The sequence below is a fragment of the Alosa alosa genome, chromosome 18, assembly GCF_017589495.1.
Source record: "Alosa alosa isolate M-15738 ecotype Scorff River chromosome 18, AALO_Geno_1.1, whole genome shotgun sequence".
NCBI lineage: Eukaryota > Metazoa > Chordata > Actinopteri > Clupeiformes > Clupeidae > Alosa > Alosa alosa.
The window spans coordinates 28,874,896-28,896,909 of NC_063206.1; the positions used below are offsets into that span (position 1 = coordinate 28,874,896).

General features: G+C 42.4%; 1 protein-coding gene across 1 annotated transcript in view; it reads left to right on the plus strand.

The window, feature by feature from the left end:
- Positions 1–22,014, plus strand: part of pygb (phosphorylase, glycogen; brain) — a 42,393-nt gene that overhangs the window by 7,215 nt on the left and 13,164 nt on the right. Inside the window, exon 2 of the mRNA XM_048269028.1 lies at positions 21,787–21,888. Within this exon, the coding sequence (XP_048124985.1) occupies positions 21,787–21,888 (102 nt within the window). The remainder of the gene's footprint in view (positions 1–21,786; positions 21,889–22,014) is intronic.

A 22,014-nucleotide genomic window follows, 5' to 3' on the forward strand; every position in this document is an offset into this window, starting at 1 on the left:
ATGTCCGATAAACATCCTCAGATTTATTTCGGCTTCAAGAAGAAATGGGAATTACACTTCATGTGAACATCGTCCTATCCTTATTAGATGTCCGCTCGCGGTAAATTACAGTCCTTGTAGGAAGCGTCCATTGTTTTCCATTGGACCAATTTTTTCCGTATGTTTGCCTCCAGGGGTCATGTTAACCCATTCCATGTGCACACATGTGCATAAACAGATACACACGCACACATACATTTACAGTAATCATCACATTATGACACATACTCACACAGTAGACATATATACGCGATGCATGCACATGCACAAACACATCACGCGAGGCAAACACACAAACGCACACACACACACACCCACACACATAAACATAAATTTGTACACGCACACATGCACATAATTCAAAATTTTTCCGTCATCTACTCCCTGAATTTTTGGTCATTGATACCGGGACACGAACCACGGGGTACATGAAATTTGGTGGGTATGTAGCCCCACTAGACTTTTACGGAAAAATTTAATTTCGTCCCCGGGGCCGATACATAATTACAAATTCAGTAGGATTAAAAAAAGCCAAAATAAATATTCATCATCATCATCATGGCTGCATTTTCAGTATTGGCGATAAGTAGTCGTTTGTCCACTAGATGGGCATCGTTGCAGTGAGGCGTAATTTTGTTGGAAGTTAAAAGTGGGTTGGAAAAACAATGAACGCTTCCTACAAGGACTGTAATTTACATGGCGGACATCTAATAAGGGTAGGGCGATGTTCACATGAAGTGTAATTCCCATTTCTTCTTGAAGCCGAAATAAATCTGAGGATGTTTATCGGACATGCTTGGTTTTACTGCAGATGCGTTAATCTTGTAATATCAATAAGGACCTAGGTAATGTTACCGTTAAGCGTTGGTTGAGTGATGGAGGCATTTGATTGATTGCATTTGTAGAAAACTATAAATGCGGTTATACCAAGCAAATTGATAGCAGCACTGTTTGTATCTTTTCGACTGTCATTTATTGCACGTGCTACAAAATCATTCTGTGCAATGGAAGATTTACCAACGTTACACGGTCTGATACAGTTTTGCCTATACATGCGTGAGACTGAGGCGCCTGTTTATTTTGTTTTAAGTGCGTGCATGGTGTGAGAGGGGAATCGATGTGCTTTGATTACAGCTTGGTAGTTGTAGTCTTGTGAAATTAAAAAGCACGTGTGTGAAGTATCCAAACAATGACACCTTCATTTCATTATGGCTGCTTTAGCAACACACCTTAAGCTACTGTGTAGTGGGTCCCATTTAGAAGTGGCTACTTCATTCATTGGCTTTCCTTGACTCATGGAGCTGCTTGAATGTTATTAAAATTTTTAGCCACGATATGACAGTTTAAGTCCGCTTGATACTGTAAAGGCGTAAGCCATTGGTTTCAAAGGAGATTTTATTTGTGTAGCCAGCATAGCCTATTGGCAATTTATGTTGTAAATAGGCCTACCTTATAATCCTACCTGTAGCTTAGGGGAAGCTAACAGCTTTCTATTAGGATCTAGTTTGTTAGTTACGTTTTGTCATAACTCCCTGATGCATTTTTTTGCATTTAGAATAGCCAGGCGTGTATATCTCAATCGGAAAATTAAACAATATCGGGTGCCTATGGACTAGGCTGGGTTCACCCAGCCTGATCTGCCCGCTATTTATTTTTTGATTTCTTAAAAGATTGAGCTTGGTCTGATGAAAGCCAGACTAGCCATGGACCTCAGTTACACAATGCAAGGGAACATGAATCAGCCTATATTTGCACGGACAAAAGCTCTTCAACTTTGGCCCGTTAAAATGTGTATGAACAGTCTAGCGACGCATTTCATCAAGGCCCATTTGGACATGTCAGTTATTTGCACCACTGGTTAGATGTAAAACAGCATTTCGTTTCAGACTACTGTTACTTAATTTGTGCATTAACAATAACGTTTCAGACTACTGTTACTTAATTTGTGCATTGACAATAAAGTATTACATGAACTAAAGATGACTAAAATCTTATGTAGAAGAAGAAACATTCTAAAAAAAATCCATCCATCCAAAATGACCTTTGTTTTTGATAGCTGTTGAAAACTGGCATGGAACTGACAGAGATGTTTTTGTTTATAAATACATAAAAAATAAATAAATAAATAAATAACATTATGCTGATACCTTTTGCTTTTCCCAAATACAATGTAGCCTACAGGTGTAAGTGACCTTTCATCAATCCAGTTGCAATGGATGAACTGTGATGAACTGCCCTACTTGTGATTGTTTAGAGATTTTAAAGGTTTTATAACAATGCTACATCTTCTTTGGCTATTCTACAATCTATTCACCTTTTCAGCACCAGTAGGCTACTTTCTGTGCAGCCCGACACACACTCAGGCATGCCAAACAAGCATACACAAAAGTTTCAAGAGTGGGGATGGAGTAAAATATGGAGACAAATTGAAGTGTGATTTATTTTCGCGGAACAGATGTACAGGACTGAGCGGCGGTCATATTTTGTACCGCTATGCGGTACATCTAGTTCTTCTTTCTAACGCAGTTAATGCAGCTTCAACCGTTTAACGTAGAAAGTTCATTCAAATTTTGTCACGTAGATCTTACTTAGGACACCCGGGCAATGTATTTTTCAACTTTGTAACTTTTATACTTTTAATATATTTTAATATATTTATACTTTTAATAACTATTAATTAAAAACTACTCAATTTCCCCATAGACTTAACATGGGCTGATGACATCACAATAGAGCCGTTAAGCAATTAGAATCCTATGGCAGGTGTTCAGGCTACCTGGATCAACTGCCAGTCTCAGGCTTTAAGCATACAAACTGGCTGCTATTAAGACTACACATCCTGTTCAACTGCTTCCTATGGCAGGTGTTCAGGCTACCTGGATCAACTGCCAGTCTCAGGCTTTAAGCATACAAACTGGCTGCTATTAAGACTACACATCCTGTTCAACTGCTTCCTCTGCCAAAAACTGTTTAAAAATAAAAGTCCTCACTACAATATTTCACTGTTCACAATTTAACCCTTTAAACTACTACAACTTTTTAACTGTTCAGCCATTTTAACTGTTACTTGTCATCAACTAAGACTTCTACCCACTGTAGCTAGTTAGCATGGTTAACATAGTTAGCATTGCTAACATTGTTAACATTTTTAGCAAAACTGCTAAAAATGATTAGCTAAGTTAGCTAAGTAATATGGTTAGCATAGTTAACATTGTTAGCATTTTTAACAAAACTGCTAAAAATTATTAGCTACGTTAGCTGTCACATGGTTAACATAGTTAGCATTGTTAGCATGCTAATTAGCATAACTACTAAAATTATTAGCTAAGTCACATGGTTAGCATTGTTAGCATGTTAGTTAGCATAGTTAGCATAACTACTACTAAAATGATTCGCTAAGTCACATGGTTAGCATAGTTAGCATTTTTAACATTGTTAGCATGCTAGTTAGCATAACTACCAGACATGTGGACTCGAATCACATGACTTGGACTCGAGTCAGACTCAAGTCATGATTTTAATGACTTCAGACTCGACTTGATAAAATTCGGCATGACTTGCGACTCGACTTGGACTTGAATACTATTCACTCGAGACTTGACTCAGACTTTGCCTCTTTAACTTGTAATGACTTGACAGGTCTCGAGTCAAAAAATGAATTTCCTGATCGTGGACCAGTCACCCCAGAGATGCTTTCACCTCGCAACGAAAAAAACAAAATACACATAGTGGACACAAACAGGCAGAGGACAGTGATCAGTGCTGCTGTTACCACCACGCATCACGCACTGTGTGTAGGGCACCAAGAGACAGAGGAAGGACCAATAATAAATAAATATTAGCTTTACTGCAAACTGATTTGCATTTTTGTTAGAGAATGTTTACAATGTCAAAATGTATCAACAGCATGTTACATAAGGATGATTCAACTTGAACGTATGCTAGCGGCCTACTCCATTTAATTGAGAACACGTCTCAGCGCGCACGAAAGGGAGAGAAACGTGGGCCTATGAAGGAAACAAAGAGAGATTAGAGGAGAGATTAGAGGAAATTGCGGATTTATCCGGTATTCACTACTGTTATAAACTGTGAGAGCCAGGGCACTTTGACAGGCTGCAAATGGACAAGAATATGAAGAGTTGTCTTTGCTTTTGTGTAATGGAACTGGTGAGTCTTGAAGTCTTCAATAATTCGTTTACATGAAGCACATGATATTATGCCGATTGAAACGCATTCCACGTAGCTAGGTGGCTACTGGCTATACCAGGCTCATAATTCACTTTTAATTGCAAACAGAAAATGTCTAGCAAGCATCATGTCATTACATGCTTTTATTTCCAAAGGAATGAAAGCTGTTTTTATAACTTAATATCATGCGTATCGTTGTTAATATTGTGCTATACATATGGCACAAACAATGTTAGAGTTTGTGGACTAGCCATAGCTATATTTGAATGGAGCTGGTAAAAAAAATCATTAGGAGAACGTGTGGACAGTGTCACTCAATGGGCTTAAAGTGACAGTGCACCTTTTGCAAATGAGTTAAACAGCATCACATGTATAGTATTTAAGAAATGAATACTTTAAAACAAAATTACTTTGTCATTATTATCCTTTAAATAAATAGAAGTGTTTTACTTTTACCTTTGTGGTTACTCAGTAATTTTGTGATTTATGCTGTATTTAATATGCCATATAAGAAGCTTTAATCGCAATTAATCTAGATTAATTCATTTCAAAATATGAGAAATTAGTTATTTTTTTTTAATTGTTTGACAGCCTTAATAAAAACGTAAAATATTTAACTGCAGCAATTTACTAATGTAGCCTATGTGACGATTCTTCTCATCACCATTTATTGTAATCATTAACCATGACCTTGGCTTCCCTTATGAGTCGCCACTGGCAGACAGCCTAATAAATTGTTTGCAGGCAAATCTGTGGCCTAACATAGTGAAATGCCATCAGTCAAATTAGTACTCATCCTTACAGTGGACACCGCAATTTGGAAAAACAATAAATATTTGCTGCTATGAGTGTCTTGTAGCTATTCGTTTCGTACAGATTACTCAGGTATGCTCATGCGTATATTTCACAGGTATGCGCATGCATATATCGTAAACGATTTCAAGACAAAACCATTGAACATATTTTAATCTGTATTTATAAAAAAAAATACTGTAGATTAGATTGATGTGTTAAAATTATGATCGATAGTATAATAATGGCATTATTAAGTGAAGAGTACCTGATGACTTGTTCAGGACTTGGAAAAAGATTGGGACTTGGACTTGGACTCGACTTGGCTTTGAGGTGACTTGGACTTGGACTCGACTTGCCCTTCTCTGTCTTTACTTGGGACTTGACTTGGACTTGACTGCTAAGACTTGAGACTTACTTGTGACTTGCCAAACAGTGACTTGGTCCCACCTCTGATAACTACTAAAAATGATAAGTTAAGTTAGCTAAGTTACGTAGTTAGCATAGATAACATGTTACTTAGCATTGTTAGCATTGTTATCATTTTTGACAGAAGTATTAGTAAATATTAGCTAAGTTAGCTAAGTAATATGGTTAGCATAGTTAACATAACTGCTAAAAATGAATAGCTAAGTTAGGTAAGTCATATGGTTAGCATGTTAACATTCTTACTATTTAGCATAACTGCTATAAATTATTAGCTAAGTTAACTAAGTCACATGGTTAGCATTGTTTACATAGTTAACAACATTAGCATTATTAGTATTTTAAAAGAAACTGCTAGAAAACATTAGCTAAATTACTTAAGTTAAGTAACTTGGTTAGCATTGTTATCTTTGTTAACATAGTTAGCATAACTGCTAGGAAACATTAGAGCCATTCCAACTGTCAGTTATCATCAACTATCTACCTAAATAATTTAACCATTTAAACTATCCACCTATTTAACTGTTCAGTCATTCCAACTATATTAAACCTAATCTACCTAGCAACCAATATAGTTTGTTTTTACTCTTTATGATATTTTACATAATATTGTTGCATTTTCATGCACTGTATTTTCTTCAGGAAATGCTTTTCTAGTTCATAATTTCAATTCCTCTGTAGGTTACCTGATAGCCCAGTTTGAGAGGCGCAAGACGCATGACGTTATTTATTTTTGCAGCCAATCACTGCTGTCATTTTATTTTATTGACTTGATCTCAGTCATAGAAGCTAAATTCGAAGGCAGGCTACAGGTAAAATCCAACGAACCGCATTCAACCCACAAGCTAATAGTTGAATAGCCCTCTCCTAGAGCTTTTGAGAGATTGCCACTGCTCCAACACTGAAAGGTACTGTTCCAATGCCTGGATCAAGCCAGGTTCAGCATAGAGTATGCCACTGTTTGCTCACGTTGGTGACCGGACCAGGGCAAGCACACTTTCGCAGTTCCCGCCGGAAATGCAGTCTAGTTAGAAATAAACTTCCATTTTAGGGAAAGCCAGTGAGCCACTAAAGAGGCGCTAAGGGGCCGCAAGTGGCCCTCTGGCCGCAAGTTGCCTGCCATAGGAATAGTCACTTGTGAAGCAGTGCTTGTTGTACCAAAACGCGTGCTCACCGAAAATCCTTCCCTCCTTATTTTATGCAGCCACTGCGCGTAGGCTGGGGTTTTTAGGGAAAAAGTGGAAGCTAAAATCACTTTTATAAAGACTTGAAGCCGAGCATGAGTGGCACACAATAATGCTCCTATGACATACATACAGTCGGCAACTAGTCATAATCGTGGTTACCGCCCCCAGTTGCCGTGGTTACCGTGGCTGAAAAGCTCCCGAGGGGAAAAACATTTGTTTTGATTGCATGTAATCTAATGGAGGTGCACTGGCTTGAGTACAGAAAGCACCTATAAAAATATTAAATCTTTTAGCAAACATCACTAAACGGCACAAACACGTTTCAACTGAGAGTTCTCTGTGTGTCAAGGAGGTTAAGGGTAACATTAAGTTCCCTCATTTTGCCAATTCCAGTTAAACGGCCAGAACTGTCTCGAGTGTACTCATTGTAGAACTGCTTTCAATGGCCGGACTGTGTAGCTCGGTTTAGCAAGCTAACCCTTTTGCCTTAACATCACATACTCGTAAGTTGCATCTGAATTTATTCTCACATAAATGGACATTCCCTACAATGGCCGTGGGAAGTTAGCCAGTTAGCAACCTAATGATACTACCATTGAATATAGCTTCCAGAGAAATTTGTCGTCAACAATTGGGCAATCGAGGGTGAATTAAGTTGTTAGCATACACTGGGCAGTTAAGTAAACACAATTCCTTCAAATTATTGCGTTCAGAAACAAGCAGAACTCCACCTGAATGTATAAAGTCTAACTCATACCCATACGGTCACGTGGTTCACGTACGCTTCAACAGTTCCAAACAGCTCTTTGCGTGTCTGTCGTGTCGTGTGTCAATGGGATAGACAGCAGCGAGTGCGTTATTGAACGGGAAACATTACAACAAACCAAAAACGAGTGTTATTACTTGTTAACATGCTTGTATTATAGTGCCAATTACATATTGCGAGTATAATTGGTCTGCAACATCGATCTAAAATATGTTCTTTGGTAGTTCTAACATTGAACGTTTGTTTCCTTGCTGGACATTAAGTTGTTATTGGATTCCTACATTTGCCTGTATCACGCTACATATACTTCACTTACATTGTCAAAACGTAGGCTATGCATTTTGTATCCTTTTTGTGTGTGGTCATTAGATCCAGTGTCCTTTTCAGTTTGTTTAGTGAGATGAAGATGGTGCCCCCCCACTCCCCAACCTACCACACAACTTTGATCAATGTTGTTTTCTAAACAAAGTTCGGGAGGAGCGTTCGGGATGATTGACAGCAATTAACCTCACCCACTGCCGCCGCAGGGTAGGCTTTTTAAGCCGACCTCCTTTTCCATACGTCACACGCTCCGGCGTCCGCGAAATCATTCAGTCTGAGTATCGTTCGCATAGACAAGACAGCTATCATGGAACTGGAAATCCACGCCTCTTCCAGCGATCTGGAGGAAAACTTCGTCCCGCCAACACCCGACACCCAGGGCCTTCCGCCGGGCGAAAATAATCCTACTCGTTCCCCTCGCCGCCAGCGTAGGGAACCCAGGACACAGGGTCAAAGGCTCTCTCCCTGCTCCCGTCGGGGCAGCATCTCTCAGCATCTCTCTCAGTAGCCTCATCTCGCGGCAGCACCAGGACCCAGCGGCAGCAAGGCGACGACCCTATTCACTGGACAGTGGCTGCATCCATAGCACTCTCCATTCCAGCGGCATGCGTTCGTAGGTCGGATAGGAAGTTCCATCTCCTCCGCCTTTTAGCGCCAGTCGGATAACCGGTCTTTTAAGCCCTCCGCTCCCCCCCTTTGTTTTCCTCTCGGAACAGAAGCAGGCTGCTCTTTCTGGCATCGGGTGGTTCCTTCCGCCCGGCCATTCAGCCGGACGAAGCTCACACCACCAGCCACCTCATGAGGGCAGACGCGCCGACAGCACTCTCGGCACCACTGCTTTCAGGCGTATCATTCGCCCGCTTCAGCCACAGCTACTGCGTCAGTGGCTCTCAGGCTCCCTTCCCGCCGACTTTCTTCCCGCGCATCTCACCGTGGTTCGGGTTCCAACCCCACTTCTCCAGGCGGACCCCGGTGGCGACCGGCATCCCCACCCCCCCTTCTTTCCCTCCCCCATCCACCTCCCCTAGCCAGGACTGGGTCAGGGGCTGCCCCACCTCCAGTCGTTCCGACGTTTGCTCCCTCCCTCCCCTCCCCCTCCCCTTTCCCTCCGGGGCCCGCCTGTTCAGCCACGCCTCAGCTCACGAGCATCAGCTCGAAGATTCAACTTCGCTGGCTCCCCATCTCTCTGACTGCGCGAGCACCTGGTCTCAGCCCGCCGATGGCGACGCGTAAACTACTTCCCTAACCCTCTTTCCTTCCCCGTCCCCTCCCCAGCGACCCTGTCCCAGGTTGCTCCACTTGCCTCCCTCCACCCTTTTCCCCTTCCCATCTCTTCTTCCCGCTAGACCAGCCCGCCAGTGCGGGTCGGTCGCGCACTCAGCGGTGCTGGTGGATTCCACCGCATCCGTTCGACTTCCAAGCTATTCACTTGCCACAGCAAAGGCCCTGCCACCGCCTCCTCGGCTGCAGCATTGAGACCACCACCAGTCTGGCGTCCACCAGGAACCTCATTTTGTCAGGTGCAGACGTAGACCTTTCTACCATTCTTCCCTCCCCTCCCTATTCCCTCTCATAACCGGGATTTAGTGTGCGCGTGAACTGGTTTTGTCTTTAAAACATTCTGGCCCACCGTCAAAAAAATTCTGTCATTTCGAGTTCACCGTAGCTTTACCAACTACACAGAAGTCATCTGTTCCGTGTTCCCCAGCCGTCGAAAAGAGTTAAACGACTACCTGGCCATCATCGCCGGCCTAGCCGTGTCCTATGGGGAGCCCATTTTTATACATACCACCGGCTGTTTTCAGCAAAATCGCCTGCCTCTGGAACCAAACCCATATTAGCTCGATATGGAGCTCCATAACAGCGTTTTCCTAGGACTTAAGCCATCTTGTCCCTCTGCAATAGCCCCAGTCCGCGGCCGGGGTCAGTGTCAGCCCGACCATCAACTCCCCAGCACCAGCTCCACAGCCCCGAAATCCTCATCCTATGTTCCCCATCCCGATGCGGTAGGAGAAGCCAGGGAAGAAGAGCGAGACATTCCTGGAAAGGTCGAGAAATCTGCCGAAGATTTAACTTTGCTCAGTGCCACCAATCCTCCTGCCGTTACCTCCACGTTTGCAGCTACTGTGCAGGCGCCCATGCCAAGTCAGTCTGTTCGCACTCAAGAACATAAATAAAAAGTTTAAAAGTACCTCTCTACTCCAGTCATTGTTCCTGCTCTCCATTTCAGAACTCCAGTCCAATCCAAATGGGGAATTTTGCGACTATTTGACTTTGGGGTTGACGCACGGGTTACATCCAGGTATTTTAGCAAGACCTACAGAGTCTTTCGTTTGTAAAACCCTTCTATCGCTGTGAGGATCAGGGTGGTCACCTCACTCCTAAGCAAGAGGTGCGATTCTGGTTTTATGATCGGCCCGTTCACCAAGCCTCCGTTCCAGTCTACAGGATCAACCCCGGCAGCTTCTGTGCAAATACTCAGGGAAAAAAGAGACTTATCATCGACCTTTCAGCTCCGCAATAGTACCACTCCCAGCATTAACAGTTTGATTCCACTAGAAGAGTTTCGCTGCACTACCACTCCGTCGGCGGCGCCTCGCTCTGATTAAAAGGCAGGCAGGCGTTGCTGGCTAGCTAAAGCGGGACATCACCTCAGCTTTCAAAGTCATGCCCATTAATCTTGAATTCTGGCACCTCTTGAGTCAAATGGCATAAAGATACTATTTCGCAGTTAAGCCTCACCTTGGCTCCATAGCAGTCCCAAAAAAAATGTTTGTCAGCTATCAGAAGCCCTGTGCTGGATTCTCCAAAATAATTATAAGCTCCCATTTTCGTTCATCTTCTGGATGACTTTCTCCGTAGATTATCCCCCATTCCTACCCACCCGCCCCTAGGCATTTCTCAGCTAGTTGACATATTCAACAAACTGGGAGTCCCACTCTCAGTGAAAGGCGATGCGGTCCTTTATCCAGACTTCGAATTCATCATTTTAGATGCGAAGAAATTCTCTTCATCTCTCTAAAAAGAAAAAAAGACAATCTCTTTACTGCTGAATGAGTTTATAACATCACCATCTCACACCAAACAAGAAGTTCTCTCCCTTCTAGGCCACCTCAATTTAAGCTATGCAAATCATTCCCCAGGGCGCCCTTTTCATCTTGCATCTCTAAACTCGCCTCAGCAACCCCATCTCTCGAGGCGTCGTATCTCTAGATGCCCAGTGTCTGGCGATCTCAAGCTCTGGAGGATGTTTTAGGCAAGTGGAATGGTCTGTGCATGTTCTCGACGACTGCCAATCATCTCCCAGAAGACCTCCAGTTGTACACCGGCGCAGCCCCCTCAATAGGCCGGAGGTTTTCAAAGGCTGGTTTGCAGCCCGTGGCCACTAGGTTCAGAGAGCTAACAACCTAAAAATGAATGTCGTCAGCGTGTTAGAACTCTACCCGTGGTCATTGCGGCCCTACTCTGGGGAAGGAGTGGACCTCCAAAAGTGTGCTAATCCACAGCGACAATGAAGCGTGGTGCACATCATTAATAACTTCGGCTCAAAATGGCCTCTTTCCCTCTTATTAGGCGTCTAATCTGGATAGCAGCCAGCTACCAGTTTATTATAAGAGCCAAGCGTCCCAGTTGCCACAATGAAATTATCTCTCTCAGTCTTAATTTCCAGAGATTCAGGAAAAGCTTGGCTCAGAGGCGGGACCCCGTACCCTACTCCCTCCCCAGCTTTTTTGGAGACCGTCTTCCTATAAACCACCCCCCTCAGCTACCTTCAGCCCATCCGCGGCCGACCCTAGCCCTTCAAGCCCTGCACCCAGGACCATGCAGTCCTACTGGACTGCTTGGTCTTGCTTCAAACAGTTCCATAGAAGCACTCATTACCATTTCCCCAGTTTCGATGCAGTCACCATAGCATCATTTATCACCCTCGCCCACACTTCTTTCCGGGATCAGAGTCTCTTCCATTGGGGAGTCTACCTAGCTGGCATTCATTTCTTCTTCAAACTCCTCCACGGCTCCGAATGCCCTTCCTTCTCCGACACCAGGATAGGCTTGTTAATTAAAGGTATCCGTAGGCAACAGCCAGTCCCCCAAGACTCCCGCCCAACAGCCGCGCTCAACGGCTTATCGGAGCAACAAATTAAAATACTGGACCGTTGGTCCTCGGATGCCTACCAGTCTTACATCCACTTCAATCTAGCGGATTTACGACTCGCTCAGCGAGCACTTATGTAGTCGGTAGCGGCCTTTCTATGTGATCTTTTGGGGTGCAAGCGGTCATCGCTCTATCGCGATCTCCGCTCCAGGCACTCCAGGACCACGGACAGCTACCTTGCCAAACACGCACTTCTCCCATACATTTAGTCTAGCTGAAGCAATCATATCGAAGGGCGAACTAGTGAATTGTAAGATTAACAATAAACGTCTATCAAATATATAAATACATGAATAGCAATCACTAACAGCTTAAGTTTTAAAAGTTTGATCAATGCATTAAATCTGTTCAGTTCTTATAATAAAGAAATAGCATAAAGGTGGCCACCACACAGCCTTGGTAACATTTTAAGACTAAGCCATAAACATGTCAAAACACAGGCTAAATAACAATCAATAACAACTTAAATGTGAAAAGTTTGATCAATACTGCAAGATAAGACACCCAGTGTTTCAAGAACACTGTAGCTCAATAAGCAATCAACTGTTTCAATAAAATACTTAAAAATTTCAGCCGGCTGGTGAGACTACAGCATGAAAAGGATGACTGATACATAGGTTTTCAATAGATTTTTTTATTACGTTTTTAATGCGTGTTTAAAAAAAACAGGAACAAATGCAAAAAAGACTGGGAGGAAGGTATGGTGACTGTAACATAAAAAGGAGGTCTGACACTCATTTCCAAAAAATAAAAAGATTTCAGTTTCCAAAGTTTGAACAACAATTGTGTGTGAACTACACAAAAGACACAAATGTGGAAGGGATGGGTAGCTCTCCATATACTCTGTACAACTATGAGGGACATGGTAAGGAGGATGCAGGAGATTTCGCTGGAGTCAGGAGTGTTATGGGAGGTGTGGAAGATGCTGGATCAACACACCTCCCTTTGTGTAAGGGCCCCATCGTGTGGACCTCAAACATAAAAAATTATCTTATCTGACCATTCCAGTCATATATCACACACACTTCTTGTCCTGCATCCTTGGTCCTGGATAAGCAGAACAGGCACAGTGATTATGGAGGGAGAGAACAGAGCAGGTAACACTCAGTGTATTCTTGGGACTAGGGATCGACCGATATGGTTTTTTCAGGGCCGATACCGATATCAATTATTACCAAAACAGGAGGCCAATAACCGATATGTAAAATCGATATGTCAGTTGTCAAAAAGGGGGGGTAGGTAGTAAAGGCGATATGCTGCAAAAAAGCATTTAATTATGCAAACTTTTCTTTCTTCTTTTGATACACAATTGTCTATCAACTTGCATCACTTGCAAGTGTAAATCCTGTGTATCATGTTAATCCAAGAGCTAAGTGATAGCAATTATTTTCATAGACTAGGTCTACACAATGGATATGTGCTTGTTAACCCTCTAGGCGCCACAGTCGACTATAGTCGACAAGATGCGGTACTGAATAAAACGGCCGATTTAGTCAAATAGGGTGTCATATTTCGTTCGACTTCCACTCCACTAGATGGCAGACATGTCATCGTCATCCGAGTCGAAAAAAAGGACACGCTTTAAACAAAACTTTCTAGCTACTGGCGCATTGAATCAGTGCATGAAATACGGACTGGCATGGCGTGTGAGCCACTTTGTCAGAGCGATATTGTCAACGTCAGCGAGTATTTGCATTAGATTATCGTCTAATGGCATCAAAAAAAGTTTACCTGAAATGAAGTGTTGGGTCTTCTATTCAAGGACCCTGATTCTGAAGGGGAAATATCTGCCTTCAGAAAATAACGGTGATTCGTTTAGTGAGGCTTCAGATGCGTCCCCCTGCCTTGCACTGATGCAGCTGGACAAAGTGAGAGTTTACTCCATTGTTTAGCTTACACCAAGCACAAGCGTTGAATCGTTTGCCCAATGTCACTGGTGGGAATAATGTTTCCACGGGTTGGTGTTCATCGGGAAGTTAGCAGGGTATTAGTGGTGTGGCGGATTCGAGGCTGGAGGTAGCCTAATGTCCATAGCGCTAGCTTCTGTCTTGTGCCTCCTCCACAATGGGCGACAGTAGCGTGGTGGAGCCTTTGTCTAATGCCACTGGGTATGTTAGGCGAGGTCGAAGTGCTCATAGGACAGTTAGGGGGGGAACGTAGTGGCAGTGTGGGGAGTCGCAATGAGAATGACAGTAGGCCTAGTCCGAGCTGCGCAAAAATTCTCTCCCTTTCGGCAGCAGTAGGCAGATCTGGCCATGCTGCTCGCATGGTGGAGGTGGTGACACGCTCTCTCCCTCTCTCTCTCACACATACACACACACACACACACACACACACACACACACACACACACACATTAGGTCATGCATAGTCTATCACAAGATGATGGGAATGCCGGCCCTGTATGGATAGGGAGTCATTATCTCTACAGCAAAAGGCCTGCTACATAAAAAAAAAGTCAGCCATTTAGTAATGATTTACACTGTTGATTTGCTATCTACTTCCCTGATCATTTAGGACATACAGTACACTATGTGTTCCTTTTTGTGTGTTCATGTCCTTGTGATGTGTGTGTCTTTGTCAGCTAAGAAAAAAAACAAAAAACATCAACAAAAACAACAAAAAGAAAACAAATACTAACATTGTCTCTTGTCTTGTCTCGTCATCTCACTCCTGATCTGTGCCTTGCCATGGCAAATGAGCTTTTGAACTAAACAGGTCTTGTCTACTTGTGTTTGTGTGTCATCTGAATAATATATATGTGCCCCATACATGGAATCAGAGTGCCTATTGTATGTAGTAAATGGAAAATCTCTACAGCAAAAGGCCAGTCTACCGCTACATGCATTTGGTTTGTTTCTGCCATTTATTAGTAATGATTTACACAGTTTGTTCACTACTTACTATTTACCTGAGCATTCAGTATTGTGCAATATAGCATACAGAAGGTGAGGGACATTTTGGGGGGAAAGAAGTGGTGCATTTTATCATTCAAACATGCGACTTTTCATGAAAATTCTATAATCCAAGATGGCCGCCACCATTTGACGTCATAATATGCAAATTAGATAAACATTTAATCTCTACATAAACTTTGGGTCATCCTTAATATTTCTCTAATTTACAGAAAGTCTCTATCTCTTATCCCTTTTAAGATATAGCCTTTTGAAATGAAGATGTCAAAATTGATCGTTTCGGAAAAAAACCTCTGGCGCCTAAAGGGTTAAGGGACCTGTCACAAAGAGGATGCTTTGCCATCGTGTGTGTGAGTGCACGAGAGAGGGAGAGGAAGAGGTGCATGCGTGATGGCAAGTGTTACGGTTGAATAGTTTAACAAAACAGTTTTTAAAATAGTTCTTAAGCTATTTAAGGATGCAATTTGTGTCCATGTGTAGGCTACAAGCTACACTTTTGAGAGCCTAAAGCTCAGGACGCGATTTAGTTCAGGTCGGATTAAATTACGGCTGGCCCTGGGTGCATGTTGTCTTTTCTGACAGTCCGTTTCAAAAAGGAGCAATAAGACTTTTCGACGTTCGCTATCGCATAATTTAGGACTTGTCTGTACTATGTCCGCCGTGGTGTCCCGTTATTCACAATTAACGAACGAGGCGGAGGCAGAGAACTCCCGACACGCAGCACCCGAGTTTGTAGGCTAACTAGTAAACAGCATCAGTAACGTACATCAATCGGGAATTCGCTAAATGGAGGAAGTGGGTGCTTTCCTTATTGATCCGGATCAAAGAGACAATAGCTTACAAAGTGGAGTTTTTGTAACTTCAGTGTAGATGATTGCGATTCATTGCAACTTCAGCAATGTAGGCTACCTTCCTTACCTCCGTAGGCTACAGCTGAAGCCAAGTCTGCCTCAGTGAGAATCCTAAACTTTGTCTGTGTTCAGTCTTCGATCCTGATTGGCTGCATTCGTGCTAACTAACAAATCAGACGGTGTAGTGGGCGGGACAATGCTCTTGACCACAGAGTAGCAAATGCAGGGAGTGAGACGCTTTACAGACAAAGTAGCGCGTTTCATTCTTTATCCATTTCAATATCGGCTTATCGGTGGAAAAAATGACCGATACCAATTATTATAAAAATGCTAAATATCGGCCCTAATAATCGATAATTGGTCGATCCCTACTTGGGACAACACATTAAGTAATTAGCAGAAACCTAAAAGAGGCCATCTCCAGCAAGAGGCCAGCAAGAGTTTTACATGGCCTACCCATACACAGCCATTTGCAAGGCTGGTTGGGGGTGCCACACCTCCACACAAAAACTATAACAATAACAACATGAAGAATGATTTTGTTGGGAATCACTTTCAGAGTGATCTATGCCCCATCAACCTGACTACACTTTTCAGTTATAGCTGGGAAGGAATATGTGAAAAATAATGAAGATTGGGCACTTCTGGATAAGTTTTTGATTTTTGGCAGGGTGTTAGGTATAGGCCTAAGGTTTTCAAAAATTCATGGATACAAGTTGGGGTGGCCCCCCTAGTGGCAGTTATACATAAAAAACAAAATGGCCCCCGCCGAAAAGAGAAAAGGTTATATCTCAGCTTCCTTTCTTAAATTGTTGTATAACGTATTTTCTGTACTTTGTTTGATACAAAGAATCCAATTTTGATATGTTCTTCTTATTTTAAGTCTGTGAAAAATGAAGATGTGTGGTAGTGACATTTTTCACCAAAACGCCAGCGACACATCCTTTCTACACTCACACACACCTCCCGACACGCACAGACACTCCCATTGACACGCCAGCACACTCCCGCACACACACATAGACCCAGACACCTGTTAGAATCTCCTACACACCTTATTCAAACTTTCCTTTTAGCGCGGCTATCGCGAAAATGCACACGTCACAAACGGACACATTTCTCAGTTAAAACATGTACTTACCATCGTTGCGAGCAACGCAGGTACCAGTTGTCTCGTCCCATATTCCACTCGCAACAAAATAGTTCACTGCACTACAAACAAACATTTCTCACTCACCGCTGCCAATGGGTGTTCCATCGGAATGGTCCGTGGGGAAACCGGAGCCCTTGTGGAACCAATGTTCTTAACCACTGTCCGGTTCAGTGGCGCAAACTTTGGTTGTCATGGTGACGTAATATGTGAGTAATTGTTTTGTAGCTTTATTTCATGCATACAGTATACTGAGTAAATGTGGGATGTATGTTTTCTACTTTTTAAAAGCTATTTTCTGGGGATATTGTGGTAATTTGTATGTACTTCCAAATGTGTGTTTTTAAAGGTTTTTGTAATGCCATTTTCTGATTGGTTTATTGTCTGTCCAATCACTGCTCTCGGGTAGATTGTGAGCCCTTCAAAAGGGCAGGGGTTTTCATTTGGGGGGGAGAGAAAGCCAGGGGAAAGCACGCTTGCTGTGAAGCTGTGCAGTGAAGTAAGTGCAAAAGAGAGTGCGATCGTGATCGTTCTCTAAACAGTCTTTTGTTGTAGTTATATTTGTGTTGCCTGATTGAGGCCGGTTTTGTTTTCCGTTTATTCTCAGTTTTTGTTTTCTCTTTTGTTAATCACTTCTACTGCACTGTAAATAAAACTCGCACCCGCTTCACTTTAGTCTTGAGTTGCCTAGTCGTTTTTCTTGCGGTCATCCTGATATGAGAGAGGGGTGGGCAAGCCTCAATCTCACAAAGTCCATTTCCATGTTAAATCTAGTATCATAGTCATATTTAGCTCATAAACTGTTAATATCTCTGAAAAAGTCACATTGAAATATTACTCAGGCCCCTAGACCCATATTTTACCTCAAAGGTATGCTTTTCTTTGTTGGTTGGACAGGTCACTATCACTATAGTGTCAAAAATCACATGTTGTGACCAAAAGGACCATTGTTGAGGCCTTAAATAAACACAAATTCAGAACTATGCCACAGTGAAAAGTTACAGGATATTAGGCTTTTCACCATGTTAAGGATCAATATTATATTTTAGTCAAATAACACAAAAAAACAATTTATACTTAAACCAGAGACTTTCTAATGAGGAGACACACCACTCAAAAAATCCTCCATAGAAATGCATGAGCTTAGTTTGTAACGGCAATATGGCTGTTGTCTACGCAAATCACACCCCTTCCGCGGCAAAATGTTGACATGTGAATACATTGAGCCAATCATGTGCTGTGTTGCGAATACATTGAGCCAATAATGTGGTGTGTTGTGAAGACATAGTGCCAATCATGTGTTGTGATCTCACCGCTGGAGCAAGATTGGTGTCGTGAAGCTTTGCGCACGCGCATTTCTGCCGAAATGGATGCCCGATGAGTGTCCAAAAAGCATTGCAATATGGCCGCCGAGTGGAGGGACTTGCCTAAAAGGACTTTGAATAAATGTTTGTTTAAGCAAAGATGTTTGGTTTCACTCTTCATTATTATTAGTACAGCCTCACACTTACAGTTGCCCATACAGGCAACCACACAGCCACAGTTGAGGAGGAGTGAGCATCCCTTGCTGGCATCTTCCAGATCGGTCCAATATGTCACCCAGACAGAGTGAAAAGAAGCTTCCAGGTTTCATTGACTGACTCGACAACGCAGTTCTTACTATACAGGAGTACAGTCCAGCATTTGAGAACTTGCATGTGCACTGATTCCAGTGTATGGCTGGTTGGGTCTTGGTGATCAGAATGAGGGTGTCTGTGTGAACGCATGGAAAAGGGGCAGTGCTTGGCTTTTTTGAGGTCCCAGCATTTCTGAGATGTGGTGGATTGGAATATCTTTATATGCCTTCCCTGATCCAAATCCAATCCACAGCTCTGAGAGGCCTAACTTCTGGAACTGATGTGACGTATCAGCAATGTATGGAATTGGCAAAAAAAAAGCATGGAATGCGTAGACAGCTTACCCAGAAGTCACCGGGAGTCACATGGGAATGGAATGACAGAACCAAAGTCTGGGTGCCACATTGGACAGATCTGGAAGATGCCAGCAAGGGATGCTCACTCCTCAACTGTGGCTGTGTGGTTGCCTGTATGGGCAACTGTAAGTGCCACTGAGCTGGACTTTGCTGTACCACATTGTGCAAGTGTGAGAGACTGTAATGATGAAGAGTGAAACCAAAAATCTTTGAATAATACATGATGTTTAAGTATGAATTGTTTTTTGTGTTATTTGACTAAAATGTTAGCCTAACGAGCCAGACCCACATTAAAATGTAGGATCTGGGCACTCACCGTTCGCAGTGCTTAGTCCGAGGGGCGGTATAATCGGTTGTCTTTCAAATTCCCTCTGCACGCAATAGGACAGCGTTATGAGTCCCATGCGTTCGCCCACCAGCGGAGCTAGTTGGCTAGTTCAAACTTTTGCCAACTTAAAAAAAGCTTAACTCGTGTTACACTGTTCACCAACAGCAACATCTTCTTTGTTTTCAAGTAGCAGGGAATTCAAGCCAAACCGTTGCAACTCTGCCATCAATCATTATGTTAAGCCGGCCTAACGACTCTATACACGATTTAACCCTTAAAGGAGTACCGTCACACCGGTGTGACGGGAATGTTGAGAAATGAACGTTCTGAAGAATATCTGGGTTCATTGAATTCAACATAGAATTTTAGAACCTTCAATTGTTGCGGAACTTAGAATGTTCAAAACTCTACACCTTTAAGGGTTAACTGGCCTGATATAAGTTTAATTCGAGCTCACAAGCCAACGGAGAGTTGCTAGACTAGCCGCTAGGTTGCGTCTAGATTTCTAGGCTACTAAAATGTAATCTTGATCCTTAACATGGTGAAAAGCCAAATATAACTTTTCACTGTGGCATAGTTTGGAAGTTGTGTTTATTTAAGGCCTCAACAATGGTCCTTTTGGTCACAACATGTGATTTTTGACATTATAGTGATGGTGACCTGTCCAATCAACAAAGAAAAGCATACTGTACCTTGGAGGTAAAAATATGGGTCTAGGGACCTGAGTTTTCAATGTGACTTTTTCAGAGATATAGTTTATGCGCTAAATATGACTGATACTACATGGAAATTGACTTAAAATAAGAAGAACATATCAAAATTGGATTCCTTGTATCTAACAAAGTAGAGAAAATACATTATACAACAATTTAAGACTAGAGGAAGCCGAGATATAACCTTTTCTCTTTTCGGCGGGGGCCATTTTGGATTTTAACTGCCACTAGGGGGGCCACCCCAACTTGTATCCATGGATTTTTGAAAACCGTAGGCCTATACCTAACACCCTGCCAAAAATAAAAAAAACGTATCCAGAAGTGCCAGAAGTTCATGAATTGCATCCTAGCTATTATCCAAAAAAAGACATTTGTCCTACTGACAAAGATCACTGACCCAGTGAAAGGCAATGCCCTCGTAGTCTCTTCCATGTAAACTTCGCTATGTATTTGACAAATTACTTGGCAGACAAAGCAATCGAAATTATTACACCAAGAACACCAACACGAAATGTAAAATTACTGAAAACTAAATGAACTGAAACCTGAAATCGATCATCAGTTGGAGCAAACTGTACTCCTACTGTAGGCTACACTGTCCCACGACCACGCTCGTGCCACACTAGCCTACCGCTTGTGCCACTGTCCCATTTGGAACAGTGATAGTGGCACAGGACTGGGCTGGCAAGGGACACAAGAGCCACGCACCAGTAACAACAACAGTAACTTATAATAGTCTAGGTTTTGCTCCTACGGCTTCCCCTGAAATTCATAACTGAAATCCCCTTGTTCACGAGTCGTGGACACTAGCCTACTTCATGTCATGTTCAGGCCACGGTTCAGTTCTAGCCATAAAACTCGCCATCTAGCAAGCTAATCTATCAGGTTTAAAGTCAATAATCAGATTCATTTGCTCCATTTTCCACCTGAAAAGCGTTTACTGACAAACCCATTGATAACTAGCACATCTGAATACCATGAGTTACCATGCTGAATGAAATGTATTTTATCAAGATAAAGTTCGTGTTCCCCCTCATAGCATGTGTAACGTTAACACGGTGTATGTGAATGAGCTGACTAGCTAACGTATAAGCTAACGCAATTAAGTTTGAAAAATATAGCATTATAAAAACCTGTTGACAACCAACCTATCATCTAAAGTTGCCCTACTATAATAGGCTAACCAAATGTGCTTTGTCTGAAATTCATTATTGACATAGGAACATTATCTTTAAGCTAGCCTCTCACCACATCACAACATGTATCAGTTAAACAAGCAAACCTCAAAGAACAATACCAGTATAGTGCAGTTGGTATAGGAAATGCATATGCAAATTAAAAAAACGTCGTACCTTCGTCTACTTAACACTGACAATATCAAGCAGAAAGTAATGGAAGTGAATGGGGCTAAAGCCGTGAATGTCAAAGTTAGGAACTTTTGAGCTCAGCATAGCGCGGAAGTAGCCTGGTAAAAGCGCCGCCATTGTTTCCTATGAAAGTCTATGGGAGTGTCGCCACTCTGTTTTTCTACCGCTCTGGGTACAAACTAGGAATGATGTGTCAGATTAACCAGGAGCACCTGGTGTTAAATTGGTACTTTTAATCCAATGTACTGGCTGTATGTTGTTGCTGTCTCTCAATGACCGAGAAGTAGAGGAGCCACAGGCCAGATATATATCCTGCTGCAGTGCAATCAAGGTGCTGGTCTAGACCCAAAACTGTAGACTCCAGGAACTCCACTCCATTGCAGCCCCTGTGCTGAATTTCCTGGTTGGGTTTAGTGACTTAAATGCATATTGCACTGGCATTAGGAAATCTAAACCTTCAGGTTCAAGATTTAAAAGTCCTCTGAAGTCAATTTCTGATTTCTGCAAAATATCATCTAGTATTTTTTTTTTAAACACACTTACTCTGTAAAAAGATTTCTGTTTAACAATTCAAAATACAATATACACCCTGATGTATTTTCTTGCAATTTGCAGCGAATCCACTACCTGTCTTTGGAGTTTTATATGGGTCGGACCCTTCAGAACACCATGATAAACCTTGGCCTCCAGAACGCATGTGATGAAGCAATATACCAGGTAAAAATAATTGCAGCAGTTGCAGGTCCATTCATGTTGCACAGGTTCATGTAAGGTTCTAATGATGAACCTTACATGATGAAAGGTTCTTATGATGAACCTTACATAACTGAAGCCTTAAGTCAG